At 40.2% G+C, this 17,829-nt stretch overlaps 1 protein-coding gene across 3 annotated transcripts; it reads right to left on the bottom strand.

The window, feature by feature from the left end:
* Nucleotides 1-5,552: 5,552 nt before the first annotated feature.
* Nucleotides 5,553-15,865, bottom strand: CCNJ (cyclin J). Of its 3 annotated transcripts, none has more exons than XM_074874991.1 (6): nucleotides 15,775-15,865; nucleotides 15,370-15,463; nucleotides 13,272-13,482; nucleotides 10,604-10,903; nucleotides 10,353-10,512; nucleotides 5,553-8,680 (listed from the first exon to the last, which is right to left on the bottom strand). In XM_074874991.1, the coding sequence occupies exons 2-6, from the start codon at nucleotides 15,436-15,438 to the stop codon at nucleotides 8,269-8,271; spliced, it is 1,152 nt and encodes a 383-aa protein (XP_074731092.1). In that variant the 5' UTR covers nucleotides 15,439-15,463; nucleotides 15,775-15,865; the 3' UTR covers nucleotides 5,553-8,268. The 3 variants fall into 3 exon arrangements, with proteins under 3 accessions (XP_074731092.1, XP_074731093.1, XP_074731094.1); XM_074874992.1 differs by lacking the exon at nucleotides 15,775-15,865 and adding an exon at nucleotides 13,784-14,008 and having other exon boundaries at nucleotides 15,370-15,431; XM_074874993.1 differs by lacking the exons at nucleotides 15,370-15,463; nucleotides 15,775-15,865 and adding an exon at nucleotides 13,784-14,415.
* Between the last annotated feature and the right edge of the window lie 1,964 nt (nucleotides 15,866-17,829).

Genomic DNA, 17,829 nt, shown 5'->3' on the forward strand with positions numbered 1-17,829 from the left:
AAATACAGACTATATGATTTGCTATGATAGGCAAACCTGTGTATGGAAATAACCATTAATAATACAGCTCCAGGAGACCTTTCAAGATGAGTTATGCAAACCCTGGTAACTCTTTCCTCAAAGAGCTCCAGAGGAAGTGTGTGGGGCAGAAGAAAAGGATTCTCCTAAAAACACACATTTTTTTTTTGTACCTAGGAGAGAAACAATATTACAGAGAGGGGACAGAATTTCTGGTAAACAGGTTATACTTTTGTTTATAGTATTGCATCAGTTTGGCTGTGGGAAATAAGAACAACATGCAGTATCTTTTGTAAATATTTTCTGTATTTGTGGGGAAAAAAGCCTAGGTGCTTTTGGGAATATCTGTTTTAGAAGCAAGTCTTCAATAAAAATTCGCACATTTTTACTTCTGTGCCTAAGAAAAGCATACAGCATATGAAGTGCTTAGCAGAATCAAATAAACATCTATTATACCACAAAGATTTATTGAAAAGTAACTGCTTTACTGTATCAAATCTAGGAAAGTCCTCTGTTTTCTGCATTTAGTCAGATCTGGTAAGTGGAAGGTGTAAGAAATCCTGTCATAGACACTTATTGACTAATTTGCATTAAGAGATATTTCTTCCTTACCTCCATTAGTATTTGGCTTAAATCCTGAATGATTTAATCAGCTACGTAAATGCTTAATCTCTTGAAAATCCTGCTAAAGCTCTTGCCCTCATTGAAAGCTGTGATAATTTGTTCTAGTTGATTTTGTATTTAAATACATTGCCTTTCAGTTCCACTAAATGTTCCTTGTTTTTCTTTTTTTAAATGATGGAGGGATGAATAAGAACACTGATTTTATCCTGTCTGTCCTATTAGTTTGCACCCCTCTGCTGTTTGCTTTTTTAGATTCTTCTTTAAGCAATACCAACTTTTTCAGTCTGTCAGTGCAGTCACTACAGTTGCATGTGAGGTAAAATTAAATACTTAAGAAAGTTGGTGCCTTTAATCCTGTTTTTTTTTTTTTTTTAACATACAGTAGTATTTGAGACAGCTGTAATTTGTGCTGTAATTATTCTTTTGACATATGAAAGACTTTGATCTATTCAGAGATGTCCTGCACCGTTTTTCAAAGCAAAGAGAACCATTTGTAAAAGGTTGCAGAAGGAAACGTTACTTTAAATCTATGTTTTATAGTCTTAGTGCAAGTATGTAAGGAAGCTTTCTTTTCCTCTGGAAGTGTACATCATTGCTGATACCTATTTTGTGTTGATACAGGGCAAAAAATGGCATTTGTACTAACTCTCTTGGAATCTCTTAATGGGTCTGTATTGCAAGGGAATATGTTACAGGTAATTTGATACATTTTTATCCCCTGCCTGCTTTGTCAATGGGGAGAGTGTAAGAATGTGGAATTAAATCAGCAGGGAGATAGAATGGTTTCCTGTTAAATATAAAAAAATGCATGTACTAACATAAGTATAAACAGGAATCTATATAAACAGGGAATGGCTTCTGGAAACAAACAAACCAGGCAGCATACTTGAAGAGAGCATGGTGATGGAAGTGCTTCCACGCTACTTTTGTGCTCTCACAGTCTAATTGATCAAGGAAGCAGAAAAAATTATTGATGTATCTTAGCCTTTGTGGTGTCTTCTAGGTGGTGTGTGCTGCATGCTTGCTACCTTTTTAACAATTAGTTCTCCTAAGTCTTAGGAGACTTTACAAGAAATTCTCAAAACAGGTTTACAACCATCACTGTGTTGAGGGAGGATCCCTTTGGAGCATATAATCTGAACCTGGGTATAGGAAGTCTGATAGGGACTCTTCTGGTAGTAAAGAACCTGTTTCCCAGTAGGATCTTATCCTATTTTCACATCTGTCATTCAACACTTTTAGATGCATGGATACACACCCACTCCTTCATCTGTCAATGAAGATAGTCTTCTGGGTATTCATAATCTCTGCTAGAAGGGTATGGAATATCCATGTCCTTGGAGATTGTCCTTATTGTGCCACAGTGAACAAGCACTAAGATAAGATACGAGCACTGAGATATGATGCAAGGCCAGAAGCATAGAACTGCTCTCCAAAATAACAGCGCTTTCCCTGGAAACTCAGTCTCTGTGGCATTTGTGAAGAATTTCTCCATCTCTGGAGATCTGCAGTGATGCCCTCTGGAGTGCCATTTACCCTCCTGCAACATCTATGCATCTAAACATATTGCAACAGTTAGCAAAGCATTACTGTTGTCAGTGTTTTAAAAACAAACAAACCAACTAGAAAACTCTTCTTGGAGTAACATCGTTGATAGGTGGTTGGAATGCAAATGTGCGTATAGTTGACCTCTGTAGAAAAGGGTAAAGCAGAACACCATTTGGCAAAATCTTTCTGCAATGTTGTGCTGACAATAGGTAGATTCACCATCTGCACTTCTCTTCTGCTGTGGAGTCCCATTAATAACCTGTAGGTCAAACTGAAAGGAGGATAAGTCTTAAAAGTACCCAGTCTGATGGGCTCAGGTATTAAACATTCATAGTATAACTGTGCCAATGTGTCAATACACATACGACTTTGTTACTTCTAATGAATTGTCTATTTTAATTTTCTGAAAAAGTCTAAGTAACGCTTTACATACATTTGTTTTCTTAAATATGATAAAAATACCTAGATATCTGAAGATGTGTAGAAAAAAGTGTTGAAGAAGAAAATAATTCTTGACAAGTAAGAGCCTGGTTACCAGATTGAGTTCATAAAAGGTAATTGTAAAATGCTTCATTTAAACTACAAGCATTGCACATATAGTAGAGCATGTTTTATATGTGAAAAGATTTTAACTAGAGAACATTTATTGATAAAGTTATGTAATGATTTTTTTCTCTTAAGTAATCCTTCCAAGTTGCAGTTACAGCTGTAATTTATTTTTTTCCCGTTACCAGATACCATATCCAGATGCCATAACTGCATTTTGCAGTTAGTAATTGAAGCTGTATATCAAACCAGCACTCGTTTTTCAGAAATTCCCAACAAAGAATTTTGTCTTAATGTGTATTTTCATCCATATCCAAATGTTTTGTTTTTGTGGGTCTACTTAGTTTCTTTGATCAATCATGAATAAGTATCCTTTAGTTAAATTATGATGTTTAAAATAAAGTTACTGTTGCTTACCTCTCATGGAATAAGATAATAAGACTAGAATATTTCAGTTGGAAGGGATCTACAACAATCATCTAGGTAAGGAATGAAAACTAGGAAATTAATCTTTTTGGTTGCAAAATGTAGCAAGACTGTAACACATCTTTTCAGTACCACAAGAAATAAACCAGTGTGCTATGTTGTTATAGGAAGATTCTAACTGTATGTTATCTGTGGAATAAACTATAAATGGGCATTCTTATGGCTGTAAATCTCCTAGTAATTAATGACTGATTAGCATGAAGAAATTCCTATGGAATATATAGCCTTACAGTGGTCTTTTAAATAATTCACAGAATATGGAAAATGCATACTTTCTTCTAAAAGAGCTGTAATGGGTTGTTCTGCAGATGTCATCTTTTATCTTGCTGTTTCAGGATAGTAAACTCAAATGTCCAAAGAAAAGCAAGTAGTATTTCTAAACAGCTTTATGATGCAGGTACCAGCTCATAGGTATGGTAACAGTTTAACTGACTTGCATTGATGAGTATGAACATTATATACTGAATCTCATGTTTGCAGTTTTAACACCTGTAAGTCTTCCTTAAGTCTGCTGTCTTCTCTTGGTGGGACTGGCAGCAGAAGCCTGCATCGTTGGTTGCACTGAGAATTTTTAAAACCTGGAGTTACTTTCTATATAGTTACTCTTTAATTATTCAGTTATAAGTTGGATTTTGGGGGTTTTTTTTGAATGTTTAGTAGCAAATGCTTTCCTTTGTCAGAATGCATGTCTTGTTTATTGAAGTTACAGGAATTTATTACATAACATTTAATTACAGGGAAAGAGCAAAATGTGTAATGTAAATGTCACAAATGTATGTGCTTGTGCCATAACTTCTAAAACATCATTGTAATGGGGACTAAAAATAACAGTGTGTATTTTGTTATTGCCACTTAATGTTTTAAAAAATTGCTGTTGACAACCTTGTAATCAGGTAAGACTAGACACTTGTGTTCAGTCAGATAAGGCCTTATCTACTCAAGAGACTTTTGTTCCTGTGAACATTCAGAATGTAGAGCTAATAAATTATTAAAGGAGAATCCTGCATTACTGTCTGGCTTATATATTCTTAACAGAAGTATTACAGTTGCAAAAAATCTTTATTTCTGGTGATGTGCCAGTCACTAAAATGTTAACTTTAAATTTCATCTTTTAAGCTAAATTTGCAATGCAGGAAGAATATAAATATCCTTGTATGGTAATGAACTTGGGTCATAGAAGCAGAGATAAAAATTTTCTTGTTATGTGCAAATACAAGGAGCCTCAGACTTGCAATTTAAAATCTGAAGTTGAGACTTCTACTGAGCTATTGAAGTGAAAAGTAGCTGGACGTCCTTGTAGTTGTTAAGAGACTCAAAGGTCAGGGGTAGTTCCTGTTTTGTAGTAACAGTAAATAATACAAACGTTTGAGATTTCAAGGACACAGCCTAGACAGACTGGACTTTTGCTGCCCTAAGGGTGAGGACAAAACTTTCCAGATAAAGTATCCCTGTAATATGTGTGCCACCATCATACTGGAGCACTGCCTGTGTTCCTCAGTGGGACAGAGGGGAGCTTGCTCTCCCTCTATCTCTAGGCCCTCTAGAAGGGTTTTCACAATCACGAGTTTATTCCTAAATGGATGGGTGCAAGCTAAGGGACCTCACAGTTTCATTTTCTAACTTTAAGGAATTAAATTCTATGCAACATACTTAACTTTTGGAGTTGTGGCCATAATCACATAGCCTTGTTACAGATGTGAAATTGCACATTATTGGGAAGAACTGGAATTTCTTTTAGTAAGGAGCAGTTACCAGAACTTGTAAGCATCTGAAAATATTTCTGCTAAGATGCAGCATGTGATTTTATGCTGCCCTCAGCATGATTGAGCCTTCACAGCTACTGTAAATAACCTAAGCACATGAGCTCTTGACAAAAGGCTATTCCCACATCTCCTAAATGATTTCTAGTATTAGAAGTATGAGATTGCCAGTATCACTGGGTTGTTTCTTTTTTTAAAAAAAAAAAAAACCAAATGAATTCACACTGGGGCTCTTGAACTACTACTGTTCTTTTGTTCTTGATTTCTTTGTTACAGCTGTGCACTAGACACATTGTTGAAGTGTACAATGTTTAGCATATGCTATGGGTGCAGTTAGTTTTAAAGCCCCTTCCTGCATGATTTCCTCCCCCCCCCCCCCCCCCCCCCCCCTTTAATTGTGAAGTCATAATGTTCCTGAAGCTTATAATAGTGTCACGGAAAGGAGGAGGAAGAGAAAGAAGAAAGACCTTACATCTTCAGCCCATACACAGGGATGATGCATGACAGATTAGGGTCAGTTTACATATTTAAAAACCACCACACACACAAAAGCATAATACACACTGGAGCCTTCTTACTCAAAACTAGTTTTATTTTTAAAAATAAGTTGAATGCATAGCACTCACAAAGATTCCATTGTTTTGGACATTTTGCATTTAGAAGCACCACTCTTATTTATGCCATAAAAAACACATTTTGGTTCTAGTAGTAAGAACAGTGTATTTTTAATGTACACTGGTAAAGCCCTTTTAAATAACATTGAAACTGTTCAGTGTACATTTTCTCTGTAGTCATTATGCAGCTGTAGTGTCAGAAAAAACTCAGACTAGGTAATAAATTAGAAACAAACAGCATGTAGTGGATCTTTTTACAGTTGACCTAATGTCTTAAAATAGTCAAATAAAAATACCCTATTAAATGTAAATTTGCAGTATTAACTAACTGAATAAGCCCCCCGCCCATTACAATTCCAGTGTTAAGTATTAGTTAAATTTTTATATATCAAATGCCTATGGGATAAATTTACTAATACCCAAAAAAAGAAGAGTCTATACTGCTGTGTCACAAATAAAGATGACAAATTAGCTGATTTAAAGATTTTACAGAAAAAATTGCTACAGGCATCTGCTGTTATTTCAAGTCATGGCCTATTAGAAGACTGTACATTCATAGTATCAGAGGTAGTCAGAGCACTGAGGACCTGAATATAGCGTTGCAGAAAAATGAAACTAGCAGGAAGAAGTCCGTTTCCCTCTTAAATGGGTAACAATGCTGAATAAAAAGCATGGCATCTTAGGAGGTGGAAAGTCTCTACTTAACGCTACTCTCAGACATGGGGAAATACTTATTAAGAGATGAAGAGAAAAAAAAAAACCAACCCAAACCAACTTGCACTTTAATTAAGAATTGACCACACTATGCCTATTTCAAAGCTGATTCTCTAGCATAAAGCAGAGAGGGTCATCTCTTTCATTCACCCTTCTATCCCTCTTGACTTGCACATATATGCTACAAAAGCCCACAACAAAAATTGCAATTTATGCAAACAAAACAAGAGAAACAGGATTTCTTCTCCTCAACAATAAATAGGGTTTTGTAGCATGTCATCAATTCAGCCCCAGAAAGAATGAACATAGCTGTCCTCCCTCCATTCTGAACGTAAGGGTAAGACCCCGTCTCCTGTGATAAAGCCTTCATCTTCTTATTGATAATATATAATTGCCCCTGCCTTCAAAACACCCTGTAAGATTCACAATACTTCAGTGTCATTAGATGGTACACAATTTTAAGTGCTGCCAGTAAGACAGGGGAGAAGGTGGTAAAAGAACAAAAAAGCCTTAAGCCCACAGAAAATAAAGATATTCTAAAGTAGTAAGAATCCTGTCATCCATACCTCTTCCTCCCCTATTGTGCCACAGGAGAAAGTCAGGTATTTTCTTGTATTTAAAACAAAATAAGTCTTCCATTAATATCTCTACCACCATTTTCATCCAAGAGTTGGATGAGTGAAGCTTTACCTTCAGACAACTCCACAGGAGATAGTGTAATTCCATAAAGTTATGTAATTAGCACCTTAATTGTGATAAAGCAGTTCACTCTGCAATATATTCTTGATCCACCCCTTTAGAAGAGTAAATCTCCACATTTTCTTCTAGAACTCTCAAATAGAAGAAGTTGCCCCACTATTACCTGAGAATTTCCCTCCACTAAGCCTGACAGAACTGGATTTCTAGAAGCATTTAACTGTACTTTTTTTGTATGAGTGATACTGTCAGTACAATTGGAGGATGCTTTCTGTTGGTTAATAATACATGTGTGTTTGTGTGTGTGTACAAAAGAGGAATCACAGCCACTGTAGTAGTTCTGGTACAGTACAAGTTCAGCTGAAACTCCCTCTTCAATTACTCAATACCACACTGCTGGGTAGTAGTTCACATCTACATTCTGTGAACACTAACCTATCCCTTTGGTACTCTGCATATAGATAGATGCCCTGAAGAAAAGCCGCTCCACTTGCTATAGTCTCTTCTCTCTCTACCTTCCTCCCTCAAGTTATACCCAATTAAGTGTACAAACCAGCAGCACAAAGTATGAGTAGACAATTCCCTGAGTTAGTATGAAAGAGTTACTTTAAACATAAAAAGGATAGGGAGGAGAAAAGAAGCAAAAACATAGTGTCTATCCTGTGAGGTACAAAACTTAAAAACTAGCCAAAATACCAGTTAACTCTAATGCCTTGGCCTAAAGCAAATATCCAACACAAGTGCTGAAAAAGGGGCAAGAGTATGGAGTTAGCCAGATGAGATTTGTTTCTTCCTGTGGTCCCCATGCACCTGGAGAAGTCTGGCATTCAGTGGATTCTTGTTTCAGTAAATTTAAAGTAAGCGTTAATACTGTATGGTGGTATTACATAAATGTCTTCAAAATAATACTGCATATCTCCTTCATTAAAAGGCAAGTCTGTAGTTAGTCCACAACTATTTTTCTTTTGACTAGTATTTCAAAGATGTGCGTTAGAAGCACAGAGTATTCTGAGTGCCAAAGTAAGAACTTATTACTCACAGGTATACACATTCTTTTTAGAGGGTGTTCTGTGTGCTTATTTTTTGCAGTCTGTATTTGAGCTACGGTACTGGTTGCCAATCCAGTTGCTTTTTTCTGGAAAGACACTTCTTTTATTCAATTTGTTGCCCTCAAACTTATTTGAGGTTTAACAAAAAAAACAAAACAATTCCCCTCAACACAACTTCCCACTCCAAACAAGCACAAAGCCATTTTGTACTTATCACCTCTCAAAGCAGGGAGTAATACAGGAATATCGTCCATTCACTTGGTAACTCCGGTTGTAGGAGACACTTATACATGGCTTCACTTCTAGCGGAACAGCTAGTGACATTGCAGCACCAGTCTGTGTATGGCCTCGAGCCTGAACGCTCGACTGTAAGGCAGCAGGGCAAGTCTGAAGTTGGTAAGATGCTGTATGAGTAGATGATAATATCTGTTGGCAGTTTTGCTGCTGTGATGTCTGATGGTGATACTGTAATGAAGACTGATGAGCTTGGAGATACTGTGGTATGTGCTGTTGAGCATTAGCCTGCTGGGGAGTTGGAGCTGGGGTCTGAAATACAGTATGTTGGGCAGACTGAGCATGTTGCCCTTTTTGCTTGTTTGCTTCCTTCACATCATTATCATGCGCACTAAAACAAATTGAGAAGACAGAATACATGAGAATAGATATTAAAATAATTTCAACTCTTTTGGGTTAACTTTTAAGATCACTCTAAAAAATGGTGCATCTGTCTGAAAGCTTCCAAAGCTTTTTTTTTAAAAAAAAAAAAAATTTTAGCCTACTCTTTAAAATCATCTAAGGTTTTAAAATTTGTTTCTTTAGGATACAGTTTCTTTTCAGCATTTCACTTCATTGCATAGCAATACAAAATGCAGATAAAAGCCAAGTACAATACAAATAATAGAGCAGTCTCTAAAATTACCAGTGCAATAAAGTCTGTTAGTATACCACTATAAAGTGCCAGATTACCAGAACCTGAAATGAAAACTTACTTGCTGCTTCTACCTCATTTAAATTGGGTAACAAGAGTATAGAGTTTTTAAAGACATGATATCAGAGGGTTTTTAAAGATCTACATTACAGTACTTAAAGATCATATGTATATTGATATTGGATCCTGTTCTGGGGAGTGGAAATGCATTTTTAAATTTTTTTTCCTCTCACCTTTTTACTAGCCCACCTTAGTTTAGCTCACCTGAATTCCCTTTGATTTACACCTGCCTGAAATGTATTTAGACATACTCTTGCTCTTATGCTGAGGTTAAGCAGGTGCCACCTACCCACTTCAGTCAGGCTTAAAATCATCCAAGTTTTTTGGTACTGCCTATACAGGGCAGATGTCTTCAAGACAGTTGGGGTTCAACCCCTCACCAGTTTTTCCTAAAAGATTAACTTTTTATGGTGCACTGCAAAAATTACTGAAAGGATTCACACATACCCCCCCTGAAGTGTTACAGAGCAATACTGAAAACACTTCTGCAATAGCACTTACATGCTTTAGGTACTATTCCTTTCATTACCCACATTAGTGAAGCCAAAAGAGGCCATCAGGGTGATAATGTCACACTTGTAAGGAAGATGTGGTTCTTCCAGATACAGCTGTTCCTGTGCCTCCACAGAGCACAACTGTATTTAGATCTGGGCATGAGCAAACTTCTGTAGGAAGAAAGCAGTTATGGTGGGCATAGGTTTTGATCTTAAGGATTAGCATAAAAGAACTGATTGTGTAACATCCCTTCCCAGTAAGGTTCACTCTGCATTTGTTGGCATTTTTATCTCATGTCATCTGTATCTTTCCACTATAGTGCAAATATGGATACAGCAAAAATAGATACAGCCTCCTGGTCTTTTCCTCCCCCCAAAGCTGGCCACTCAGTCTGCATGTTTGATCCATAATCTGTTTGGAGTGTCCCTTGAAGTTCCAAGGCACAGAGTCTTCAGAGTAAGTAGGAGCTCCTATGTCTTCAATACTCTTCACTATCTCTTTTTGCTCTCCGAGCAGACTACAGAGACTGAGAACAAGCTATTGAACGGATTCACAAAGCATGCCAGAAGATGTTCAGTGGAAATGCAAGGCTGAGGTTTGTTTGTTGAAAGAACAGGAAAGAGGTTAGATCTGATAAGGTTTTCTTTTTTGGAAAGAACAAAACAGTTATTACCTAACAATATTACCTAATATCTAAGTATGTTTAGAATAGCAAAACTGAAATGCAGAAAGAAATTTATTTTCAGTGCTAACAGCAACTAAGCATACCAACAGATACAGAAACGGGCTTTAAAAAAACCTGCTGTTAACTTACATTAATAGTCGCTCAATACATGGCACTAGGAAGTCCCAGGAGTATGCAGTAAGATGATGCAGTCGGGTAGGCCATGTTGGTGAGAGACGCAAGATAATCCTTGAAGAAGCTACACACGCAGTAGCAACTAAAGAAGGGGCATAATTTAAAAATGCATGATCTAGAAAGAAGGAATAAGGAAAAGATTCATTTAAGTTTGACATTTTCTGTCAAGACAACAAGGGAGTCATTACCTGAAATACGTAACTCACCTTGTAGTGATACTTCCAGAAAGTAATCAGCATATTTTGCCATATATAACTTAGTCTTCTCTAAGCAAACCATTGGCCAGCCATCATGAAGATCAGTCTCATGGACAGCAATAGAAAGATAATAGTCGATGAAATGGGCAGCAGTTGGGAGGCACAAATTCCACTGAAATGTTTCTAGCAACAACAACTCCATATGAAGTAAATTTTGTTTTGTTAGTACCAAATTCATGTTAGTCATACAACCCAAGCTGTTCAACTGTTCAAGTTTGGGAACACTGTCTTCCTTTTCTTCAAATTTACCTTCAGGTGAACAGAAAGAGGAGGGAAAAAAAGGTTCAGCACGAGTGAACTATAAAACAGATTGTATCTAATGTCTGTGTTGGTCATATTTCAACTCTACTGTGTCAAACAAGCTTGAGACTTTCAAGCTCAAATGGAAGATGTCATCACAGACAAAAAGGGGTATGTACTATAAAGGGCTAAATTTTAGCAGATAATGGCAAACACCGTGTAGAATATTGCGCAGTATTGTGTTTCCTGTTGGTTCTCCCATCCCAGCACACAGAGGCCCGTTGCCAGGAGCAGAAGTAAGCTGTATTAGGACATCACTGCACTGCATATGCAAGTTTTTGTCACTAAATTATTGTATAATGTGTCTCCATCATCAGTAGAATACCACTGTGATGTAACTTGGCATACACAACACCACAGCATTTGGCTTTAATCACACTCCCACCCCCACACCCCCTTCTTGTTTCTAAAACTCATTAGAGTGTAGCTAGAGCTCTAGCCAATGTGGCTGCTTTTAATGCCTGTTAAGGTAGGTACGGTTTTGGATTTGATAGCTGGAAAGCTGCTCCAGCAGTTCAAACACGTGGATTTCAGCAATGTGCAGCTGAAAATCCACACTGCCATATATACTGTTTCAACTTTAACACTGCTAGCAGCTTCAGCCTTCCTTGCACTTTAACTTGTCAGGCCTGTATGTTTTTAGCCTGAAGCAAAATTGTGTATGTAGAAAATCCATTAATAAGAGAAACAAGTGTCACATTTCCATACAGTTTGCCATATGGTTGTGCTATTTCAATTTCATTGCAAATTCTTTCCGTCTTACACTCTCTATTCAGTACTACACGATATGTTGTAAATGCACATTTTTAGAGAGTTTTGCACAACTGAACATACTGAACGTTTGCTTTTTTCAACAGTGGAGGTACTTATGCAGGACTTAATCCAACACCAGCCCCAGTCTGTAAGTTTGTTTCCCATACTCTAGTTACAGAAATAAAAGCTTCAAGAGTCACATAATAATTTCTCTTATTACTTCTATAACCTTATCAGATATATCACAGTGTGATTTGTCCAACTTATTGCACCACTGATTAAACTGCTTGTTTAAGCCACACAGGGCAAAAGTTTAAAATAGCATTCTGGTTTGTGCTTTCTGAACCAATTCATGCACTGCTTCTCAGAAGAGCGAGTACTCCAGGCTTTCAGAGCTCTACTTGCAGCTTGTCATGAAAGATGGCAGAGGTGATTTTTTTTTTTAAATAATTCTCTTTAGAACAAGAATTTAATTTGAAAATCTGGCATTAGTTTAAAGCCAATCCATTTTCCTAAATGGATTACACTGGTTTCTGAGGCAAGGTTTTCATACTCAGCACCTCATCCTTTGCCAAGAGACGATTGCTGGCTGGTGGCATCCAGTCAAAGTTTACCCCCAGAAGAATCTGAAAGAACCCTTTTCTTGTTTAACTGTTCTGCTGAATAGCTGTATTGGTGGAGACAGGGGATGCAATGAAAGGAAGCAGTATACCAAAAATGGCCAACACCTCAATGCTCTGGTTTTCTAGCAAAGAGGGCCTAGAGCTACAATGCAATCTATCTTATCTGAGAAAATTAAAACAGATTCAGAGAAACAGACCAACAGAAACTGAACCAACAGTTAGTTCTGCTGCCAGGACCTGTTTCTCTGAATATACCGGTGTAAGAACAAGTGCCAGCAGGTATCCCAACAACTGCATCCATATTTCTTTGGGGACATCTAAAAGGGGTCCACAAATGTCAGAAGATGGATACACACCACAAGAATCTAGTCGAGGTCAATATAAACAGCACTGTTCATAATGAGCTTTTGTAACCAATTCTGTCTTCAAGAGTACTGTGCATTCACCAATGTATTTCACCAGTATTACATTTTGTGTGTGACAATACAGGATTGATGTTAACCTTAGCTTGCTTAAAGAACATTGCAATTTATGAAATCTGAAGTATTCCAGAACCACACAGCACCATCAGCAGGGTGCAGTGCAGTTTACATATGGTTTAATTCCTTCCTTTATCACAGCTATGCAAATTCCTCATTTCCAGGACTGGATCTACCTATTTTGAGATGTCCTCAGAAAGACAGTTTTCCTACAATACAGCTCTGAAAGTTCACCTTAGAATAATTTGTTTCCAAGCATAAACATTACTTTTTCCTCAGTTTGTTTTTCCTCCCCTCAGTTTCATCAGGTGCCAATACAGTTCAAAACAAGAGTCTAAAGAAAGACTCTATCAATTGGGCCAAATTGATATATGCTAATCTGCCTTTTATAACCACTTTGATTCCTCTATCTGCCATATCCCATCAAGACGTGCCTTGTAAAGTTTGGTGCTACATACTTACTTGCTAAAAGTAAACAGGAAAGAGCAACCACATGCAGCTGCTGTATAGATATGTCATAACGATCCATAAAGAGGTCCAGCAGATACACAGCTAGATGTCGTGCAGCAGGACAGAGTCTGAACCGATTGCTCACAATGGCAATCAGATCTGCAAAGTATCTTCTCAGATGTAACTGGGGAGATTGGCCTTTGTAGGAGGGCAGCTTCAGCTCCTAGATGGACAGCAGCACGTAATTTTATTAAAACCATCATTTATCTTGAATTGGTATCAGATTAATATAGCTGATATTCTAAGATTTATAATGGATTTTTCAAAGAATTTCTCCCCTCTTCCTTCTGCTCCCATTGTTTCAGCACCCCTTTTCACAGAAAAAAATCTGTATGCTGTATTACACAAGAACTAAGAAATAATACGGTTCTGCACAACATTAGTATAATAATTTAAAGTTTAACATCTTTCAATTGGGCAACCAGCTAGAGTGAGTTTAGCTTTTATCATTTCTGTTGTATTACCTCTAATGCAAAGGTTGTGCCTCCCAGCAGGGAAACAGCAAGGGTATGAGAGTGCTCCTCAGTTGCTTCAATACAAAGTCCAATATCTTAACTCAAGCCCCTCCTGCTACATCTCAAGCTGAGCAATCAGACTTTGTACTAAAGTGTTTGCATGTTCCAGTGCTGCCAGATCTCCTGCAGGTGCCTCCTGGAGAAGGGCACTAACAGCTAGCTGAACGTAGCAACCTTAGGAAAAGGAATGGGGTGTGCATGTGTCAACGTTTGCTGCATACATATGTTTAAAGACTGACTTAATCTGATCTGATTGATGTTGCACTGACACTGATTACAGTATGCTCTCAGCCATTTAGTTAAACATATATAAACCTCACATAGTCTCAGATTTGGGGGAGACCCCACAAAACAAAAGTCCAGCCAACACCATGGATGAGAAGAATCTGTGGCATGATCTTTTTTGAATACAAAATTTGGACTGGTAGAAAGAACATTCCCCAGGCTCCTACATAGTAGCTAGTATCTCCTCTTGTATACAGCTGAACAGCAGTGCTGTCTTCTGTTATTATGAACAAATTTATGAGTTAAGACTGTGCAGCCTACTTACTGTAAGTAATATTTTGATTACAATTAATTTCAAGCAATACAGTCTGATGACATCAAGTTGAAATGGAGTCACCCAAAATTTTCAAAGTTTTAAGGACAATTCAAAGTTCTGAAACAAACCACTGAAGTGAAAAAAACCCAAACAACCCACCCATATCTACTAAGCTTTAGAATTCACCTTTCAGAACACTAACTTAGCTTTAGTAATGGTAACTTTGGTAGCAAAAAAATTATTTTGTCCTCATGTGTTCCCCTCCCCACAAAAAACTCCCCTTGCTTTAGCAGTCACACCTTCAAAAAAAGATAATCCACGGAACTACTGTCAGGCAGCAAAAGCACATTTTTAGTAGGTTCAGTCACTGTAAACTGATTTTAAGCTCTGGGCATAAGATGTGCTTTATTATGAAAGTAGCTCCAAACAGCAACATTGAGTCAGTTGAAGCAACTTCAAAGCAGTATTATCTAACCCCTCTACTGTTCGTACTGCACCTAGTGTGTGTTTGCTTGGGGTTTTGTGGGGTTTTTTTCTGTTATTACCACAGCATCACAAAGCTTTCTGCAGAGTTTATACTTGGACCCACTTACATATCCGAACAGAAGAACCAAGCACACCGTGACCCCTTTGCCTTTTTAAAGTGCAGAGAAAGAACAGTCTGGTCAGTCAGATAAACTGTCAAAACCGAGGACAAACAGTCTGAGCATTAACTGAGGGGAAGACACCGTGTTTTTCGAGGTTTAGCAAAGCAAACTCCACCAAGACTCCGGCGGGCAGAGCCCGCCGAGCGCCGGCCGCCTCCCAGGCGCTTCCGACCCCGCTCCGAGTCGCCGCGCCGGCTGCCCTCCGGAGGGCCGGCTCCGATTGTTAGAGCCCTCACAAAGGCGCCGGCCCTCCGTTGGGGCCGCCGGCTTTCCACCGCCCGCCCGGGGCTCCCCGCCGCCCAACCGTCGCCTCCCGCCGCCCAACGGCCGCCACCGCGGCGGGCTACCTTGTAGCGAAGCGCTTGGTGGATGTCGGCAGCCAGCTGTCCTGTCCACCACTGCGCCTCCAGCTCCATCGGCGGGGCGGCGCGGCAGCCGGGCCTGGGCAGAGAGGAGGAAGAGGCGCTCGCTGAGCGCGGGCAGGACGGGACAAGCAACCACCCTCGCCCCTTCCTCGCTCGCTCCCGGTTAAACACGATCAGCTGCCGCCCGCGCCGCGGGGACCCCCCAGGCCCCCAGCCCAGCTGGCCGCCATGTGGGGCACAAGTGAGGCTCGTTAAGCCGCCCCCTCCCGCCGCGGGGCACGGCCGGGCGAGGGGGGCGCGGAGGAGCCGGCGGCCGCGGCCCCGAGGGAGGGCGACTGCGCCCCGACAACGGCCGGCAGCACTCCCGCCGCCGAAGCCGCCACTCACCCTACGCAGCGGCCGCGGCGGGGCCTGGCCCGGGACACCTGAGCGCGGCGCGGCGTCCCGAGGGTTCCCCCGCCATCACGCGGCGCCGCCCGCCTCGCCCATTGTTAAAGGGCCGAGCGGGCCGGCGTGTGTACAAAGCCAGGCAGCGCCCGCACGCGGCTGCCCCCCCGCCAATCGCCAGCCGCCTTACAGCACGGCCCGCCCGCCGGCCGCCAATCAGGGCGCGGCGCTGACGGGGCACGCCGAGCCCCGCGCGCCCCGGCCACGCGCGGGAAGGCTTTGGGCCCGCGGAGCTGCCGTAGCCGCCCCGATAAAGGCCCAGGGAGGAGGGGGCGGGGCAGGGGCGGTCGGTCGGTTGCTCGCTCGGTCGCTGCCGTCGTCTGGCTCAGAGGTGCCGATAGAAGCGGGCTCACGCCCGGAGAGGGTTCGGGCCTCGGCGTCATCCTTTCGCAGGGACTGGAGGCGTGGTGTAACCTTTACCAGAGGCTGCGGGGCCCTCGGGGGCTTTCCGCTGGGTGTCTTGGGCGAGTCAGGCTACCGGGAGAGCCCCGGCTGGAGCACGGTGGTGCTTAGCCCCCTGAGCGCTTGGTGGCACCTTTTTCCTTTCTTTTTTCTCTTTTTCTCCTACTCTTTCCCTTTTTGATTCAGCTGTTTTGATTCTTTCAACACGTGGAGTGATTGTGCAGGAGCTGTACCTCATTTAGCTCTCTTGCACTTCAGACGCATTTTCTATTTAGCGGTAAAGGACATACACCTGTTGGGCTGCAAAAGCGATGAGGCTCAAGTATTAGATTTATTTTGTGGGTGAGCTCTTGCTCACAGCTAGTTAAATTCCAGAGAGAAGGTCTGCTAGGGCATGTGTCCTCTGTTTAAATAGCCTGTGCTAGTCACCTGGGCGAGGGGGCCTCTGCATCCTGACAGGTGATTACTAAAAGGAGCTCCCACCGCTGCTTCTGGTTTAGCGATAGGTGCCAGGCACCTGTTTTGTATTCAGGCTTTTTTTCTAGATGCTTTCCACTTGTTGATAACCCCCTGCTGTGGAAATCTGGCAAAATAATACTTGGTGCTTTGTAGTGGTTTACATCTTTGAATTCCCAAATACCCAAGCAACGAGCTAATGAGAACGTAAAACTCAGTACAATAAGCAATGCAAAGTGATGAAGAAATGCTTTGGATGCAATTTATGTTGAGGGAGTATATTTAATTTTTCATTTCTACCCATGCTCTGACATGATTTTATTTTTTTTAAATTAAGAAAATGGAAACCAACTTTTTGACATAACTAGTTTAATGACTCTGTAGCCAGGGCTGTAAAAGCCTGTTCCTTTAAACATGCATGTTTAATGGATAGTGCTACGGACTGCTGTGGTCTGTTTCATCTGAGGAGGTGTGCTCATAGGTGGAAGCTTTGTTTTTGAGGACATGTTTCTTGGGCAATTTCCATTTATGACAGACTTTGTTATATAATGCTACACAGTTTTCTGAAGAAAAAGCAAGTGGAAAAATGTTAGTATTTTTTGTGCATGCATACATAATTGAGAAAATACTTAAGCTATTTTGATTACCTATTTGAGGTCTATGGACTATTGACAAAGAAGCATTTAGCTGTTCTGATGGCTTTTTGTCTCATTTCTATACATTGTTTTATAGGCAAGTGCATGCTCAAGTTAGTTCTGATATTTGCAGATACACTGTTTTAAAATTATTTATTCTTGAAGAAAGGTAATGTTAAGTTTTATATTTCAAGGGTAAGATGAATTTCAAAAGCAGATTCCTAATGGAGACATTGTTGTTCACAACACCTTTATGGCCTTCAAAAATGTGTTGCCTGCTTGAAGAGAAGAAAGCTAATAAACACTAGCATGCGAAAAACCTGTTACAATGGGCCCAAACAGGGAAGTGACATTTCTACTCTTACGTATTGGGACAAATTACTATTAGCACTGCTGCCTCCCCCCAGAGCTTTTTAACCACCATGTGGATTAATTTGTTGTTGAACTGTTAAGTGGGGGGGGGGGGGGGGGCGGGAAGGTAGATACTTGCTGGCTTATTTCT

Source organism: Strix uralensis, chromosome 7 (assembly GCF_047716275.1).
Source record: "Strix uralensis isolate ZFMK-TIS-50842 chromosome 7, bStrUra1, whole genome shotgun sequence".
NCBI classification, from domain to species: domain Eukaryota; kingdom Metazoa; phylum Chordata; class Aves; order Strigiformes; family Strigidae; genus Strix; species Strix uralensis.

Excerpts from the sequence above, each read along its gene's own strand:
- CCNJ (XM_074874991.1), bottom strand. The coding sequence starts at position 15,438 with ATGGAGCTGGAGGCGCAGTGGTGGACAGGACAGCTGGCTGCCGACATC. Across the intron at positions 13,483-15,369 it reads ACCAAGCGCTTCGCTACAAG|GAGCTGAAGCTGCCCTCCTA; the intron begins GTAGCCCGCCGC and ends CTGTCCATCTAG. Across the intron at positions 10,513-10,603 it reads TCTGGAAGTATCACTACAAG|ATCATGCATTTTTAAATTAT; the intron begins GTGAGTTACGTA and ends CCTTCTTTCTAG.